Raw genomic sequence first — 18,961 nt, forward strand, 5'->3', positions numbered from 1 at the left:
AACCAGCAGATGCCAACTTCACTCAGTGTTATCAAGTCCCTGTTGTGCATATTATCTATGAGTGTTTGAAGCTTTTTGTAAAGTGGGTCCAATGCTCAATGTAACAAGTCCCTTCTAAACTGAAGTTTTGACATGCTTAAAATTAAAACTCTTACAGCTCACAGGGAGCTTCACTCTGTTTTGAAATTGTTCGCAGACAGCAGCATTGCTGAATTAAAGACACACAATTAAATGAAAAATAGATGTATTTTTACATACCTTAAAGTTAGATTCCCAAATAATTGTCACAGTTTTAGTAGGTGTTAGATCCTGCAGCTCTTACTGACTTCACGGGCTGGTACTAAGCACTATGCATTTTGGCAAATTGGACGTTTATTTAGGAGCCTAACTTCTGGCACCAGCTTTTGAAAATCCTGGCCAGGATTCCCACATAATGTTAACACTGTCACACTATACATCTTTAGAATTGTGTGAGATCTACACATCCAGCACTCTTCTAAGCTGAAAACTTAATGGGTGAAAAAGACAGAAAACCTTACGTATATGCAGCATGGAGTGCTTTTATCTGAGAAAGATTTGCTGTAATTCACCACCTTCTGATTGCATTTAGATATAAATAAAAGGTGAGGGAATGAAAAGGCTTTTTTTTTCAGATTATCTGGATTTGGTCCAGGTAGATTATTGTCAAAGTGAGCTCACACCAAATGCACTGGAAAGCCTTGACATTACTACTGATTTGATTCTTTGGAAGTTTTGTGCCACAGTGTTTATACAGCAGTTGAATAGAGAAGTCCATAGAACTTCAAACTTGGTGTCTATTTTGTTGATTTGTTTTTGTTTCTTATTTTTCATTTTTGAATATATACATTTCTATGAAGCTATCATTCATGAAAGTGAAAGCCTAAGCAACCTTTAAGAATTAATTGAATGGTGAATGTATTTCTCACAAGATTCTTATCTAGCAGTACTGATTTTACTAATTTATTTATTTTTTTAATGACATCTATCTAGAAGAAAAGCATCAAATCAGAGCCAGTTGTTTAGATTTCTCTGTCAGAAGGAAAGAGGCAGGCACTTCCTTTGTGTAGCTGAAACATACAAGACAAGAATCTAGGTCAGGTGAGAAGAATCCCACCCTGTTGCAAAAGCAGAAGATGAGATAGCATAGTGCTATTGTAAGAACTTTTATGGAGCCAGATTCTTTTGTAGTCCACATAAAGCAACCCTGCCAACCTAATCCTGTGACATTTGATATAAATGCAAATCTCTTATTGTCTGCAGTAGGAGATGTCACATATCTGAGACAGCATCTGGTGCTGATGATGTGAATAAATGTGAACTGGGCAGAGAACACCGCTATCACTATCACACGTGACGTGCAGCAGGATATGAACTCAAATTTTCAGAGGTGAAAGGCTGCTTCACTCACCCACTTGGATGTGCAGCCTTTATCACCATGCATCCTATTGATTGCTATGAAAGGAAACACGAGCCCACAGGAATTGTTCTGTAATGATGGGTGGACACATAGCTTTAAACAGCTGCCTGAGGACTTTGCCAAAGGTTGGCCCTAATTAATTTTTCATTCCCTTGTTCCATCCATCGTGCCATGCAGTTACTGATGCCTCTGAAAATAGCACTCTTGGCCAGCATAGCAGGATCACACCTGCCCAGCTGTTCCTGTTGGTCATGGTCTTTTAGGAGGTGATCCAAAGCCCACTAAAACAATTGGACAAAGTCCTATTGATTTGAGTGGATCTTTGGAGCAAATCCTTAGTCCTTATTTTTACTGAATTGGTTGTATAGGCTGGCAAAAATTTTCCTGTATCATGCATGGTAGGGTTTAGGCCTTTGGGAATCCTTTAACAGCTTTGTAGGTTCGTACTGGTAGAGATTTTATCCTAGTAGTTTGTAGTGGGTGATGTCATTGTTCTCCTCTTCCTCTGTTGTTATATTTTTTGGCAAAAAATCTAGATCCGTGGGGCTACTCTCATTTGATAAATATGAATGAATTTCTGGGATTGAGCTGTAAATAGGAGAGCAATCACCAGAGTTCCAGAAGATATGGACTGTAATTCACAGCTCAGAGCATGAACCATAGAGAATGTAAATATAAGGGAAAGCCAACCTGCATTTCTCACTCAGGGGAAGCATTACTGCATGGTTGGGGAAGGAAAGAAGAGTGAATTTCTCATTCTATATAGAACAGTCTGATGCATGATTTTATCCAAAGGCAATTAAAGAACATATGTTTCTGTTGATTTCAACAAACTTTGAATCAGCTCCTGCAAAGATAAACTTGCTTTTCAAATCAATAGTATTTTGGACGTCAGATTGTGACAGAAGGGAAAAAGACTCAGACTTGGATTGTTCTAAAGATAAGGAGAAATACGTATTTCTGAAGTAATACTTGTGCAACGAGAACACACATTATTTCTTTTCGTGTAGATACTGTGCTGCCTGAGTTGTGTCTCCTGTACCACAGCTCACTTAATTTTTTTGTTTTTCTCAAGCCTAAAATCTACTTTTTCTTGTCGTTGGAACACTCTTTCTGTACTGTCTTGTGTCTTTTGCTATGCAATATGAGTTCGTGTATGTTCTTTATTCAACTGTTACTGCTATCTTCAAAAAACAAGCAGACTACAGCGCACCTCAAGGATATAACCTTGCAAAACCTTTAATTTCTGAAAGCACAGCAGGAAATGGAACATGGAAGATCACACTCAGCATGTCAGATGGTGAAATTCTTATGGGAAATCTGTCATAAAATCTTTAGGGATAATTGACTGCAACATATATTTCCAAATGAACTATTTTTTATTTTTTTTTTCAGTAGGACTTTCCTCTTTGCCTTCTTTTGTACCTGTATTAAATTGCTTTTTTTTCAAAGGATGTCCTTTCAGCAAGAATCAGAGGACAATAATACAATCCCAACTTTGTTCTCTTGCCAGTTTTTTTCATAAAATTGTTCATTAAATTGTGTATTTGGAAAAATGACCTAATATGTGATGGAATGTATCTCAATTTAACTTACTCACTGTCTATGGATAAATTTTCAAAAGCTACTAGGTGATTCAGGGTCCTAAACTCTACTTTCAATTTAAAAATGTGGAGTTTTTATGAATATAAGGAGGCTTAACTGTTCTAGACTGAAATAGTGCTAAGCACTTGGATACTCTCACAGAATCTCTCATTTCTGTAGATTGCCATCAAAGTCAATCCACAGAAGGTCTAGAAAATAAGTTATAGTCTTTTAAATCACTCAAGCTGAGTTCTTACTAAATAAAGTCAGAGGACAAATTCAAGCACAGACCTGTATTTACTGTACTGCTTAGGGCTGGCATGGGCTTTACCATGGTGTGCTGACTAGCATCCTCCCCAGCAAAGCCACAGCAGTTGAAACCTGAGAGAAGGAATGGTCCAGGCTGGTCCTTCATGAGAGAAACATGAGAGAAAGCTTTGGCCATGGTGGCTGAAGTTGCATGGCTGTGAGAAGGGAGTCTGCCAGCAATGAAGAAGGAACAGGCTCAGCCCTTGTCACTGTATGTGCTGTTCTTAATAAAAAATGTTTTGGATAATATCAAACCTTACATACTGGAACAAATCCTAACCTCAAGCTCTTAACTTTCACCATAGATAGAATATGTGTCAAGCTGGAGATTTGTAGGAATGAGCTATGAAGGAAGACTGTAGAGCAACTTCATTGCAAATCTTAACTTTCTCCCAGAGCACTACAAAGATATTATCACATTTCTTTCTTCACAGATTGTGTTATGGCTCCATCTGGCACAAAATACAGGGATTGCTTTGTGTTAAGAAACAGCAGTCAGCAGTTCATGTGTAAAACTGTGTAATCAACTGGATTGTCAACTTCTTATAATTACCTGTACTGCTACAGTAAAACATCTAGGTGCCGCTACCTCCATATTAAAAAGAGAAGCTTTCTCAGACTCAGATTAGAGACTAAGTGTAAGGTGCTGGATGCAGACAGCCGTGGAAAGGAAAGCAGACATAGTGGGTCATGAGCATGACTGACATTGCAAATAAGTGTTGCTTGTTTTACTCCCCCCAAAAATGGAAGGGAGAAGTTGGAAGGTGACCTGGGAGACAGGTTTATGGGTCTTCAAGCAGTAAATGTGAGAATCATGCTGGAATAAAGCACAAATGTATATATAACCAAAAGAAACAGCTGAATTGATTAGGCAGTCAGTATGGGTCTAGCAGAATTGGAAGCCAACTCTAGCAGTAAATGGGAGAGACTGGGAAAGTGTTCAGGGGTTTTCTCAGAGTAGCAGTATTCTGGACCCAAAAAGAGGATGAGACTACATTTTTCAAAACCATAGAAAAGGATGCTGCAGCAGTGAGTTTGCACAAGGGTTTCAGCTATATGAATGAGTTAAAAAAATCACTTCTGAGAAATAATGAGCTGCAGGGGTCATCTGGCATCTAGAGAATCTGCCTTTATTACAAGAAAAATAAATACGAGGTGTAGGATTTACAGTTGACCAGAAGCTGTGGCCTCTGATTACAAGCCTTATAGGAGGTATTTTAGCCTAGAAAAAGGAGCAAAGCTAAAGCACTTGCTAGTGGCTATCTTCAACAGTAACTCTGGGAATATTTCCCAAGAGAAATTAAGTGCTAGTTGAACATATGCTCCCAGCCCACAAGTCAGAAGCTCAGCCTCAGTACCAGAAGCAGCCACCCATCTCCAATCACGCCAGAGCAGGGAGCTGGCAGCAGAATTTTGCTTATGTTTCTCTCTCTCATTTTTGTACCTGATTCTTCTCTTCTTTTTCTATGCACAAATGAAATATTCTTTGATATTGTTGAAGGAAACGCAGCAAGCAGTGAATACGGCCTGCACTTTAAATACTAAAGATTATCCCGTAGTAGCCAGTGGAGGGCACTCTAGACTTGCTGTTGAAAGTCCTTCATATTGATAAAACTATTTTATTCAGCATAGCAAATTTAACCTCACACAGATATTTGTGTCTTGAACTGGAGAGCTAGCCTGCGTGTTAGGTCATGCATTTCTCTCTTCACTCCAGATTTGATTTCCTTGTCTTGTAAAATATCCAAAGTGATAATACTCCTTTGAGTGGGGCAGGGATTGAAGAGGTGAAATTCTTTGCAGATGTACCGACCTCATCATGAGAAGCTTTCTGATTTATAGTGATGCTTTTGAAAAATGAGGTACAGGTGACCAAATGCTCCTTTTGGTTGAGAAGAAGCACTGAGCAACCTGATATCCGGTTGATTTTACAAGTGTTCTCACAGAAAACCTGATTACTAAAAGAATATAGATTGAGTCTGTAGCTTACAAAGAAGACCAAATTTCTGAAGTGGTCTATACCAATAGCATCTGTTATGGTATTATATATAGATAATTCCTATTTATTAAAAGAAAAAAAAATAGTTATTTTCTTATTTTATTAGATTGTTTATGACTGAATTTTGCTGTCTCAAATATATGATGAAAAAAAGGTTGAAATGCATCTTTGTGCATGGGTGGATGTACTACTTGAATGTCAGTATTAAATATTCTTATTACTGATAACAGTGGTGTGAGTGTTAAGGCATGTCTTCACCTCTCCAGGAACAATGGTAGGTGAAGAAAAGACCTTGTTTGTGCTTGTAAAAGCCATTTGATGATAGAATTAAAAAATTGCACATAGTTTTTAAGTAGTTTGTGTTTGTAGACTTGTTAGTACAAGAAATATAAACTATTAGTATTTTATCCAACATTAAACATCTCTTTATGCAGTCTTCTTTTCCTTACTATCTTTTAAAAACAATCAATTTCCCCTCTAACTTACAGTATATGTTATCAAAATGTCTGAGAGAAAGAAGAAAAAAACTGCAGGAGTTTTTCTTCAATGCTTGCATATATTGATCTGTAGGCAGGTTTTGATGTGGGCATAAAACTAATAGAAATTGAATGTACATAATTATGAGTAGTAGCAGTAAAAATGGGTGATACGAAACAAATTAGCAAGCTGTAGATAGTTTTGAATGGAGAATAGGTGGGAGCAGGATTAAGGAAAAGGAAGATGAAGGGGAAGCACTTTTGGAGAGAGAGAAAAATGAACAGAGAGTGGAGAAGTGAGGAAGAAAATGGCCCTTTGAAGAACTGGGGAAGCACATGCTAGAAGCAAATGCTGAGCTGCCCAGTGTGCTTTCACACTTTCAAACAACATTGAGCTTGTTCAATTGTAAGTCAAATTTCCTTTCAACTTCTAGACGTCACTAGACATATAGAAAAAAACAAGTCTACAGTGACCAAAATCTTATTGTATGAAAATCAACAAAAGACCAAAAAATCTGTCACGGAGTTAACTAGATCAATCTATGCCCATGACACAACTGAACTTACACTCTTATTTAAGCATCTAGAGAAGTGTCCTGCTTTTCAGGGTTTCTGAGGAGCTGGATAGATCTCTCGAGATTTCAAAATGAATAGACAGCTTTCCTGATACACACAGAGAAACCTGCAGATTTGTTGTATTTCTTCCCTACTATTCTTCCCAACTTCTTGGACTCTTTCTTTCTTTCAGTGCCCAAGCAAAACCTACGATCCACTTATAAAATCTACCAGAGATTTTCCCGATGAAGTCATTAGCTTTATAAAGCGCCATCCCCTGATGTACAAATCTGTTTACCCGCTGACGGGAGGACCAGTGTTCACACGAATCAATGTGGACTACCGGCTGACTCAGATTGTGGTGGATCATGTCATGGCAGAGGATGGGCAATATGACGTTATTTTCCTAGGAACAGGTAGGAGAGGACTTCCACTATTGTTCTGCACAGATTCCCTCCTTTAAAAGCTCTTCTACTCCACTAGGTCCTGAATAAACCTGTTGATTAACATCTTTTTCCTAAGCTTGCAGCTTCAGGAAGCATTTAGATGCCCTTGCTTGTGTGATGGGACTTCATAAAACTGCTAAAATTAATCTGTCGACTCAGACACTTATACTGAAATTAAGACTAAAATTAAGATTTTAATGGCTCATGGCCCCAAGGTGATAACCCAGTTAAGGGTCAGAATAGCTAGATTTTCTTATTCTCTGAGTTCTGTTCAGTGCTGCTCTTTATGTTATGTGGTGATCTGGCTCCAATTCCCACTGGCAGCACATCAGTAGGCAATTAAGAGAACAAAAATAACCTTAATAACCTCAAGGATTAATTTCTGTTATCAACAGCGTCATGGTGCATCAGCATTAAGTATCTTCTGACACTGAAAAGCTAAGAAAGATTTCAGATGCAGCCTAAAGCAGTGATTTCACTTAAATGTATTTAAGAATATTCCTTTGCAACATGAGTAGCTCCAAAGAAAGGGACCAGGATTTAACAGAGAGGGACTAAACTACTCTGTCAGGGAAGAAACATGACTTGCAGTTTGTCTGTGGATAATTATGTACATATTTACATTTTCTTATAGCTATGTGCTATAAGGAAAAAAGGTTTGGTTTTCACGTAGTATTTAAATTTAAAATCACTGAATGGATCCTCTTACAGTATGTACCTACTCATAACACTTCTAAAGTATAATCCCTGGTCTTATTCCACTAAAATTTCATGTTCTTAATCCACAGTTTGAAGTTCCCTAAATAGTAATAGCTCTGATAAAGCATTTTGCACCACTAGATCCAAATACTTCACTAAGGAGGTCATTGCCATTATACTTACCTCAAAATAAATGAAACAGAGGTACATGGAGAGGAAAACATTCGTCCTAGGGCAGTGAGCAAGCTTCTGAAATGAGAAACTAAATCTCTGTTTGAATCCTACCCCAGTGCGGTTGGATTATACAGCATTTTTTCTGGCCTATGAACAAATATGATATCAAGAGTGTAGTTTGATAGCTATGGGTACTCTGAAGTGATCTGGGAAAGGGAGTAAATTGTCATAGGGCATCACCTCTTACAAAGTGTGTGCTATCTCAGCCTTCCTACCTGCATCATCACACCCACAAGCTCAGAGAAAGCATCTCTTAAAGTGTTTATGTATTTCAGCTCAATTCTCCTCACAATTCTATCTTCCAAAAGAAGGAGGTGTGAGAGTGACCTACAATACCCATAAGTTCATAGATGGAAAAAATACTGTTTTGTAGAATAGAACATTAACGTGGCCTCTACTCCAAGTCTGCCTGGGAAGATCAGGAATAAAATTTGCAGAAAATCCTTGCTGCTTTATGAATGCAGTCTTTAATATGGCCATCGGAAAAGGAAAATTAACACATTCCCAAGCTGTGAGATGCCTAGAATTTGAAAGTACCCACTAAAGCTTACTTATTTCAGTGATAATAGGGAGGAAAAATAATTTAAAATGTAAGCTATCAGAAAAGATGTGTTCACTTGTTAAAAAGCATGAGATATTCCTTCAGTGATTGCAGAGATGCTTTCAAATGTTTTCAGTTCTCTGCTGTTAAGTTTGTCAAAGCAATACAATTATATTAATAGACTAGCAACCAAAATACTGACAAATTACCTGTCTCTACCTAGCACTGATAAGAACTAATTTTTCACAGTAATTGGAGGGTCCCAGTCTGTACCATGCAGTCGCTAGATGGCACTCTATGATATGCAGACACTTATTTATCTGCAGTGCCTTCCTGAAAAGTGAGTTTTCTTTTCCAGGAACACAATGTTTTGTTCCATTTTATCCTCTAAATTTGTCTTATTGCAAAAAAGAAATCTAGACTTGAAGATAAAATTTCAAATATCATATAGAGAGACTGAATACAAATATATCGAATAACCCCTAAGATGGTTAGCAGCAGCTAAAAAGGAAAGTTACTACGTGTTCGAATGTATGCAACCATGTTATTGCACAATTTAGGAGGACAGGCAGTTCTGCACATGCAACCATACTGCTGGGCTCTGTATATACACAGGCTTTGGTAATCACATCCAAAACAAAACTATGCCTAATATATAATATTAGGCAATATTATATATTAGGCAATATATAAGGCAAACTGAAATAATTTTAACTTTGATTGGCAATATGGTCTCTTGTAGTTTGGAAAAATAAGAATGAAAGTCTCACTCTTTGCATTACAATGTATTAGTTTCCATGTTTCCATCATTTCAGTATTAGAGATAGTGCTTAGGATTAAGCTGTGCTGTGTCACTTCCACATTGACCATTACAGCACGCAGCTCACTTTTCTCAGCACTTTTTAAGGTTGTTGTTGTTGTTGTTGTTTTTTTAATTATTATTATTAAAGCCAATAAAGATTCACTGATGTGCAATAGTCTGAGATAAGCTGCATTTTTTGTTTTGTTGGTTTTTTTATGTGTTAAGAATGCAGTTTGAAATTAATGAATAGATGAACTTCTAAAAATTCTCCTGATAATGCCAAAGAAGTGAATTCTACAATGTTTAAATTAAAAATGTTAATATTGAATGGAGATATGCAAAGATCTCCCTAAAATCAAAAGAAAAATGAAAAAATATATATTTCTTATTTTCCCATATTAAGATGAAACCTATTTCTAATTAAGGAGCTATGCTGATGAAAATTAATTCTATTAAAAATAAATTTGATCCTCACTAGATTGGGTCAGATAGACCACAATTCCAGCTAAAGCAAACGTGCAGAAAATTCCAGTTGAGATCATGAATGTGCTTGCATGTATATTTGTATAGCAGCAGAGTTAGACCACCTATGCCAAGCACAACAATGCACAGTTGCATCAGCTCAAACATGCAGTAAACATACTGTATAGAGCTATGTAGAAAGTAACAGATGCATATAAGGGTAGATGTCATTTGAAGGCTGAATCCTTGATGGATTAGTTCTATCTTCCTCGCACAGTTTTTGATGTTATTTTTCTTTTTGATCTAAGTTTACAAAATCAGTTTGTTTGCTTTTTACATACATGTACAAGTTGAATAGAATCACAGAATCCTAGAATAACTTGAGCTGGACAGATGTATAAGGATCATGGAGTCCAACTCTGAATGTATGAGTCCAACTGTGAAATGAAGTAAAAAATGAAGTAACTGAGATGTAATAGTGTGTTTCATATGGTGAATGTTGTGAATGTTTGTTTCAGACATAGGCACAGTACTGAAAGCTGTGAGTATCACCAAGGAGAAGTGGAGTAAGGAGGAGGTGGTCCTGGAAGAGCTACAGATATTCAAGGTAAGAATTAGCAAGGACTACATCAACTACTCAGGAGAATTAAAGGCTCAGAATGCCTTTATCTGTATGGGTGTTTGCTCAGTGGAACTAGTTCAAGATTCCAGAAGGACAATATGTCAATTTTTAAATGCCTTGATATAAAGAAAGCCAATTGGAAAAAAAAACAGAAACACAAGAACAAGATTTTTCAAACTCATAGAAAGTCTCAATTTTCCTATCTTGTTCTCCTTTGCAATCCTATTTTGAGCCTGACCTACTTATTATTATTTTATTTTTAATGGTGATATTCCTGTTATCTCAGCCTTGGAATTATTCTTCACAGAATTATAATTTAAAAACCAACCAAGCAAGAAAACCCACAAATGTAGAAAAATTATTTTAAATAAACAACTTTAGGGGTTGAGAACTAAAAGAAAATAAATCAAACTAAGTTTTGATTATCGATGTGTTTTAATCCTTTGATGTGGGCTGACTCAGCACTTTTTACCATTTTGATTTGGTTATTCTGGCTGAGTGATAGTGAAGAAAAGTCACTAGAGCCCTGCTAATGCCAATGACTTCTTCATAAAGAGAACTTGTGAAAAACCCAAACTTCCTTTCTGCTGCATAAGCATAATTTCTCATTGACCTCATTGCTTGTGGGGAAGCTTACACAGACATATCACAACAGTAGAAAAATTGAGATGTGTGTCTTCCCAACTGATTTCCATTTGGAAACAACTTCTTCATTCTTTGTATTCTTACATTGCTTTGCATTCTCTCTCCTCTATGCTTTACAAGGTCATTGTAAGAGTTTATTCCCATGCTGAATAAATGAATTTGAGACAGAGACAGTGTTTTCCAACCATGAGGACATGATCTTTAAAAAAATATTTTTACAGTGCCTTTTGATATATCATGAGTATGATAAATTTTTTTATTTAAATGTTCTCTTTGGAGAAGAAGGATGCCTTCTTCTAAATGTACTGGACACCGATTATAAATTTTGCTCTGAAAATTCCAAGATTACTTAATGGCAGACCAAGTAATCAGGACATTCAGTATGCATGCCCATTTGGTGCATTTTTAAAACACAACATCAAAGGCAAATGTACCATAATTATATATATATTATAAATATATATATATACATTATATTATATTATATTTATTTATTTATTTATTTATTTATTTATTTAAAAAAAGGTTATTTTTTCTACTGGGCAGATATTCCTTCACATTTTTATTGGTAACATTTATGTTACCTCTATGTTTTCGAATCCAGAAAATTGAAGGGGATGAGGGGCTAAAAAAACATCTCTTATTTCCTAGAACCACAGTAAACAATAGGCTTAGATTAATCATCCTCTATTAGGAGATAGATAATTATCTGAGCTTTGTCCTGTTCTTACATCAGTCACTAGCAAAACATTTACTTTTATAGAAGTGGAATGCATCCTGGTGCAGAGGATCTGTGTATGTATCCCTTAAATGCCATCAAAATCTTTCAAATAGTGTTTAATTTGATGCAAGGGCTTGTTGCCTGTCAGTAGGCTGGGTAGTTTGCAAATTCTAAGAAGTAAAGAGAAAAAAATTATGGGAGGCATTCCTGGAGGCATGAATTTAATGAGTTTTGTTGTTTGATTTGTTTTGTTTTTGCTTTAAAATTTGTTTAATCCAAGTAAATCAATCTGCAATTTTATATACCTTTCAGAAATGTTAAGTTCTGTTCTCATTTTATTAACAATAAGGAAGGTGTGAACTAATGCACTTTCCTAATTTGTTTTTCAGCACCCTTCATTTATCTCAACCATGGAGATTTCTCAGAAGCAGGTAATCACAAATGCATTTAACTACTGCAGGATATATGATACACTGAGCAGTAAGCTTGTTATTTTTTAGGTGTCCTCTGTTACTTATTGGCCAAACTTTCCATGGGTAACTCTTAAAACTTGTCTGGAAAGAAGGGGACATGTTAGAGCTTGTTTCCCTGCCTAATTCACATTTGCTTACAAACAGTAATTTGTGTACCCAAGCTAGTAATTATTCATGGAAACAAATCTTTAGTCATATGGTTGTGGGATTTGTGAATGAACTCACTGCACATTTGTTTTCTGAACACTAGAAATACTTGTCTCTTTACAATCTAGCAATAAATTATTAGTAGTATTATTGTTGTTATTTTTATGTATTAGCAGTCAAGAGAGCTCAGGGCCTCATTCTACTTAACATTGTATGTGCAAAGCCTGCAAACAGGCCCCCCTCTAAATCTGAATCGGGGTGGTCCCTCCTGGTGGGTCCAGTCCCAGCTGGGACCCTCCCTATGGGAAAGGGCTTCAGGGCAGCTCCAAGCTCTGAGATGGCTGTGTGTAAGCTTGGGAGGCATCCACGGAGGTGGCTTCGGCACTGTGTGCCAGATACAGGAGGTGTTTTGCCATGCAGGCACGCAGAGAACAGCTGGGTCCTGTCTTCCCTGAAAAAAAGGTGGCAAGCCAGCTGGAAGTATAGCATTGAGCCAGCTCTGGCTCAGCAATAAGCACTTGGACCACCCTTGTCTCAATTAGCTATCCAGTCACACACCGGGAAGAGGTGAATAATATTGTCCCCGTACTACCTAACTATCAGAAGTGGAAGATGATATTTTATTCACACAAAGTCATCTCTAGTTCCTAGATTCATGACATCATGGCTAGCCAGCCCCTTTAAAAAAAAAACAAAAAAACACACGTGTTTATAAGCCCCTCTCACCATGCACTGCTTCTTTGGTTTTACTTTTGACACAGCACAAAGCCAAAAATGTAAGGGTGTTGAGTGCTGATGTCTTTCCAAGACAGCAGTGCCTTTGTCGTTAGGGTTTGCTGGGTACTGCCTAGTTCACTCTTGAGCCCTGAGAAACAGTTTACAGTACAGGAAAAATTCTCTTTTTTAAAAATCTGCGGCAAGGCTGAAAGTCTGCAAGCGTGGCACTGACAAAGAACCAGGCTACTTGGAGAACGATCCTAATTCATTTGCTTTGCCTGATTTGCAGCAACAATTGTACATTGGTTCCAGGGATGGATTGGTTCAGCTCTCTCTGCACAGATGTCACACGTATGGGAAGGCTTGTGCAGACTGCTGCCTTGCCAGAGACCCATACTGTGCCTGGGATGGAAACTCCTGTTCCAGATACGCCCCCACTTCTAAAAGGTAAGAAAAAAGTACCACATGCTGTAAAAGATCTTGTTGCTTGCAAGAATTGTAGAGGTTCGCAGTAAGAATGTACCACTTTTTGTAATTAAGTTTTTTCTTTTAACTACTTTAACCCGCCATGTCATTAGCCTTAAAATTTGATCAAACTCTGGCCATGTTTCACATTTTCCTCTCGAAGAGAAGTGAAAACAACATAGCATTGTTTAAGTGTGTGTGGCAGTGACTTGACTTCTTCAACTAAAATAATAAATCCAACACTTCCCTTTTTTATGCTGAATGCTTTAATGCATTAGATACTCAAGTCAAGTACCACGTTGTGATAGTGGAAGAGAGACATGAGAACCTCTCTTAAACTTTTGCTTTTTGTACAGTGCACAACTGTATTTATAAAGCAGTTTGCCTTACTATCAGTCTAGTATTCTAGAGTGATCAGTAACGAAGTGCAGTCAACTCAGTAAAAGAAATGCATTTAGCTCCGTGATCTAAACAAACTTTTCCTATCTGATTTAACTAACTCTAATAAAGCAGCTCACCCTCTCAAGTTGTATTTGTGGTCTGAGCCTTGAGAGGGAGACAGAGATTTAAGCAGTGCAACTGTGCCATGCCAGAAGCAGCTTTTCCACAGTGACAGAAGCTATATCTGAACTTTCTGTCCACATCATCTAGGGCAGCAGCATGGATCTGCATGGAAGAAAAGCATGCTGCAGGCTCTGGTGGTGCAGTACCAAAGCTGTTGGCTCAGCCTGGGAGGTGCCTGCGGAATTTTAGTTGATTTAGCCAGAGTTCTGACCTGGCTCATTGAACTGGAGTCCACAGCATCCTCACTCCTCTTTGCATGAAGTCTTCCTGACAGTAATTCTTGTAGAGAGGGTCAGAGGTTGCAGGCTGAGCTCAGGCTCTGGAACGAGACTTTCTTCCTCAGGGGCTGCAGCACTGGAACCTGAGCAATTAGACAAAGCATTGAAGTTAATGAGTCATGGGTTATTGTGTCATGGTGTCAAGGAACTTTATGTGTTTTCCCTCAAAGCCAAAGCAAACTCAATTCAGAGAAGCATAAATGAAAGGAGAAAAGCAAGTGTTCAGGCTCACTGCAAAATTAGTCACTCGTGAGGCTTGCTGAAGCCTGAGGTGGGCCGGGACACAGAGATTGATGGTCCACACTTTTCAACAGATGTTCATTTGGTGGGTTTGGTGAGTAGGCCAGAAGTCTGTAACTCCAAAACAAGGGATGTCTGACTAGCCTTGGGAATCCTCCAGTAGAACAGTTGGATATTTGTCTTCTGCTGAGCAGCCTTTGCCTACAGATTTTACCACAGCTTGGCCTTGGGAAGCCATTCTCCTGCTGAGGCATCACTCTGTAGATGTGAGGTCTTGCTTCAGTGTCGCCATGAGACAGGGAGTTCCTCCCTGGGTCTCCAACTGTTCTACTGAAAAATTAAAAACTTATGTTTATACCTCTTGGGTGATAAATGCAATCATCTACAGATGAAAAGTTGTCTTTTTTAAAATATTATTACAAAAAATCACAATGAGTTTAAGTAACACACAGACATTACTGAGCAAGTTTACTGTGATATGGTCTCAGATCATTGACTTAAGCTCTTTTTCAATCCATAGAGATGAAAGACAGTCAGATTTAGCTTATTTATTTATTTATTTATTTATTTATTTATTTTGTCACCAAGGTAAAATATAAGTTTTCTACCTTCATTTTAGTGGTTGATTTACTGGCCAGTATCATCTTGGGCTGATGCTGGGCTCAAGTTTTATTATGACTTGCTGGAGCTTAGATCTTTTTCATGGCATAGAGCATTAAAGGTTTTTCCAGACATTTACAATACTGTCCACCCACCAGGACACCCGTATCTGGAATAGACTATTAGAGCAAGTTTAACTAGACTCTTAAAGCAGGTTTTTCCTCTCACTATATGGCACATTATTTATTCTAGGAAGACCTTTTTCTCTCTTTTGTTTTTTTCCTCCCCTTTCCCTCCCAGTGGTTTTCCCAAATCACAGGCCCTTTCTCTTGATGTCAATTGTACAAATCTCTCTAGGCCACATGCCGCTTTGAGGGTGAAGCTGGTTTTAGTTAAGACTGTAATTGGCAGCAGTAGGGTGGGAGCAATGCGCCTCCACATCTGCTGAACTCCTCTGTATTTTGCTGTTGAATTCCAGCAATTATGCCTGAAGTGCTACAAGTTTTCATGCTTTTCCCATAGGAGAGCCAGAAGGCAAGATGTCAAATATGGAGACCCTGTCACACAATGCTGGGATGTGGAAGACAGTGAGTATTTTGGATCATTAAAATAGCTGTCTTTACTGTGCTTCAGATACATTTCTCAACCCACACTTAAACTCGTAGAGCCAGGACAGTTAGAGCAGAGCCAAATCAGGTCAGTACCCATGGATCCCCTGTGGGCCACCATCTCCAGTACCCAACCTGGGGAAGAAAAATGTCGCAAACATCACCCCGAGCAGCCACCAGCACTTCTGTTAATACAGAAATAGGGGAGATAATTTCACAGGGAAGCCCTCAGATATGACAGCAGAACACACTTTCTTCTCCCCTTCACCCACATGGATGCAAGTCCCAAGACCCAACTCCGGCTGTGAAAGCAGCCACTTCCTCTCTCCGCGGCTGCTTAAGTACTCCTGTTATTAACAAGAGCTTACACTCCCTCCTGTCAGCTCCCCCCTCTTTTTCCCACACCCTCTTCTCAGATGCCAAGAAGTCTGGCTTGCTCCTTTGGCAGCTGCAGCAGTTCCCTTGCTGTGTGCACTGTCAGTATGAAATCCTGAGGTTATGCAGTGATCTCTGTGGCAGCGTAAAATAAATGAAAAGCATTCAAAACCAAGTTTGGGTTTGTCTGGAGCTCTCATAGTCACTTATTAAAGTGAACAACCCAGTCAAAACAGTATTGATGGTGTTGCGCTCAAATTTTGATTTGGGAAAAGCCACCACTTTCTACTGATCTTTGGTGACTTTCATGCTGTGGTGGTGCTGGATGCCTGCCGCAGATCTCGGCATGAGCCCCTGCAGAAATCAGAGCTGCTCACCACAGGATCAAAGCCTAAGTCTGCTGCACAGTATAGAGGACTCTGACTGTACATGTGTACATGCAGACATAGTAAAAAAAAGTCTCATTTCCATTAAAGTAAATGGCAAAACTCCTGTTCATTCCCAAAGGCCAGAATTTCTTCACTTTCTGCTTTACAAATAGCGGTACAGTTGACAATGTCATAGTTTCCTGGAAGGATAACGAGATACTGGAAGAGACAATTTTCCTAGACAGTGCAAAATGTCTTTACATGTAAATTGGTATTAATCCTTTGCTATGATATAGCAAACCCAACAGAAATTTTACCCAGCTGGGGACAACTCCTGTGTGTCATAAAACCATAAAGTTGACCTGTGCCACTTCAGGCTCTTGGCTTATTTATGCTGTTTGTGATAATTAACATTATGGCCCAAAAACCTATTTAAATTCAGTTCTCCACTGTGTAAGATTCTGTCCCAGAGACTGCATTGGCTGCATGAAATTATTTGGCTCTACAGAAATCTCTGTGGCACAGTGAAATGAAAGAAAAGTATTTAATGCAGAGAGCTTGAATTTCTGTTGCACTCATACATGTTTGTACTATATAGAAAAAAAAAAAAAAAAAATCAATCCAAAACTATATCCATTTTATTGTTGAGATAACTTTTGATTTAGGAGACTCCAGTGCTGTCACCTTCCTCTGTATTATTTGCAGGGCGTAAGAAACAGCTTTTGTCTGATGATAAGGCAGATAAGACATGAATAAGGAAAGAGAGATAGACTTGTAGAGATTAGAAATGCTCAGGTCTACCAACTGTCAAGAAAGAATGCAGATCTGCTTGTGTACTTCAGTGTTTGGTCTGAAACATGTTAACGTGGAATTTCAAACTGTGGTAAAGAGAGGCAAACTTGACTTTAACCCTGCAATTCCTTTAAAGTGTTTAGGAGGAACAAACCAGACCTTACAATCTACCTTTATCAGTTGTTCCATCTCTCTCATGTTTACTGGTTGCATTACATAAAGGAAAAATACAGGTCAGATTTTAAATTTCTCAAATGTGAAAGCCTCCACTTTAAAATGGAGCAAGCTCACGATATAGATTTTATTGACCTCCTTAAAAAACAGTTGCACTGGAGGAAGGTTAGCAGCTGCCCCTAAATCCTCATAGTTATAGTTTAAGCTAAAAGTTAAGTTTCCTTTTGCTTTTTTATAATTCACTCACTCTTATAGCATCTGTTCTGAATCAGGCTATTTTCCCATTGCTTTAAAAACCAGGTCAGGGTTAATCTCCTGTACCATGTTTGCTTTCCAGGCATTAGTCATGAAACTGCTGATGAAAAGGTGATTTTTGGCATTGAATTTAATTCAACTTTTCTGGAATGTATTCCTAAGTCCCAGCAAGCCTCTATTAGGTGGTATATTCAACGCACTGGAGAAGAGCATCGAGAAGAGGTAAGTTATAGTCATCAAGGCAAGTTTCCTCTATAGAGAATTCAGCTGAGCATTGAAAGGCAGGAGTTACTGGAATTAGCTGATGTTTTACTTTTCCTTGCCTCACCTTAGGTATCACATAGCATTCTGGTATCACCATTTGGGGCATACAGTGGGGAAGAGAAAAGCCATTTGCACTGGATCATAAGCAGATTTAGATGCTTATTTTGACTTCCATGCTCCTTCCATTAAAGAAAGAAAGAAAGAGAGAGAGAGAGAGAGAGAAGAAAAGAAAGAAGAGTAATTAGGCTTTTATCAGTGATAAAAAACAACCCTGAAAGTACTAAAAATAAATAAAGCCTTTTTGTTCAGTAATTAGCTCAACTACTTCCACAGGTAAAAGTATGTGCAAAACCCTCTGCTTTAATTAAATCTCTATTCCATTTAGTGTCTGTCTGCTTTCCCTTACTGTGTTAAGCACTGCAGCTAAGAATTTCCTTGTATGGCTTGCTGTCTCCCCTGAGAAGGGATACATTGTGCAGTTAAGAGCTTTTTTGTTTTTCTTTTTTTCTTGTTGAGTGTGAAGATTTTTCTGGAATGGTACTCTGTGCTGAAGCAGAGATGTCAAGTTAAAAAACTGAGCCTTCCACTGAAAGTGGAAATGAGATTTGGCCCTTAATTCCTGCAGGAGGCAGTTTTGTAGTCCTCACTGGTGGAGAAGTCCTGGAAAAACCTCCAAGTCCCTCCTTGGCCCTTTGAACAATGTCCTGAGCTAATGACAAAGGGGCCCTCCTACAAAAGGTCAACAGACTGGGACTGATCTGGACTGGGTTTGAGTGAATTTCAGACCTTCACAGCCTTTCTCGTACATGAATGGTTTTGTGACTGAGGCCAAATACTGCTGTGATTGCAACCATGGCAACAGGGAAGGAAATGGGAAAAAAACTGCCCTTTCAAATGAGCTCCTCCTGGGTATTAGACACGCTTCTCTGTTAAATGTTCATCTGAGACAAAATTAATTTAAATGAGAGGAACTATCAGATACACAACCAGTCTTTCGCTCTTAGTGATAACTTGTTCCATGAGGTTTTCTGAGTGTAGAAAGCTGGGGGGATGCAGGTGAGGGAAGGTTCTCATGGGAGCATCCATTCTGGGTGAGAGCTGACTCAAT

At 38.3% G+C, this 18,961-nt stretch overlaps 1 protein-coding gene across 2 annotated transcripts in view; it reads left to right on the forward strand.

Moving 5' to 3' along the window:
• The window catches only part of SEMA3D (semaphorin 3D), a 142,498-nt gene that overhangs the window by 111,784 nt on the left and 11,753 nt on the right, over positions 1–18,961 (forward strand). For both annotated transcript variants that reach the window (XM_010715211.4, XM_010715144.4), the window contains exons 12-17: positions 6,555–6,777; positions 10,064–10,152; positions 11,923–11,964; positions 13,160–13,317; positions 15,540–15,604; positions 17,672–17,811. In XM_010715211.4, the coding sequence (XP_010713513.1) occupies positions 6,555–6,777; positions 10,064–10,152; positions 11,923–11,964; positions 13,160–13,317; positions 15,540–15,604; positions 17,672–17,811 (717 nt within the window). The remainder of the gene's footprint in view (positions 1–6,554; positions 6,778–10,063; positions 10,153–11,922; positions 11,965–13,159; positions 13,318–15,539; positions 15,605–17,671; positions 17,812–18,961) is intronic.

This window comes from Meleagris gallopavo, chromosome 1 (assembly GCF_905368555.1).
Source record: "Meleagris gallopavo chromosome 1, MGAL_WU_HG_1.1, whole genome shotgun sequence".
Classification (NCBI taxonomy): domain Eukaryota; kingdom Metazoa; phylum Chordata; class Aves; order Galliformes; family Phasianidae; genus Meleagris; species Meleagris gallopavo.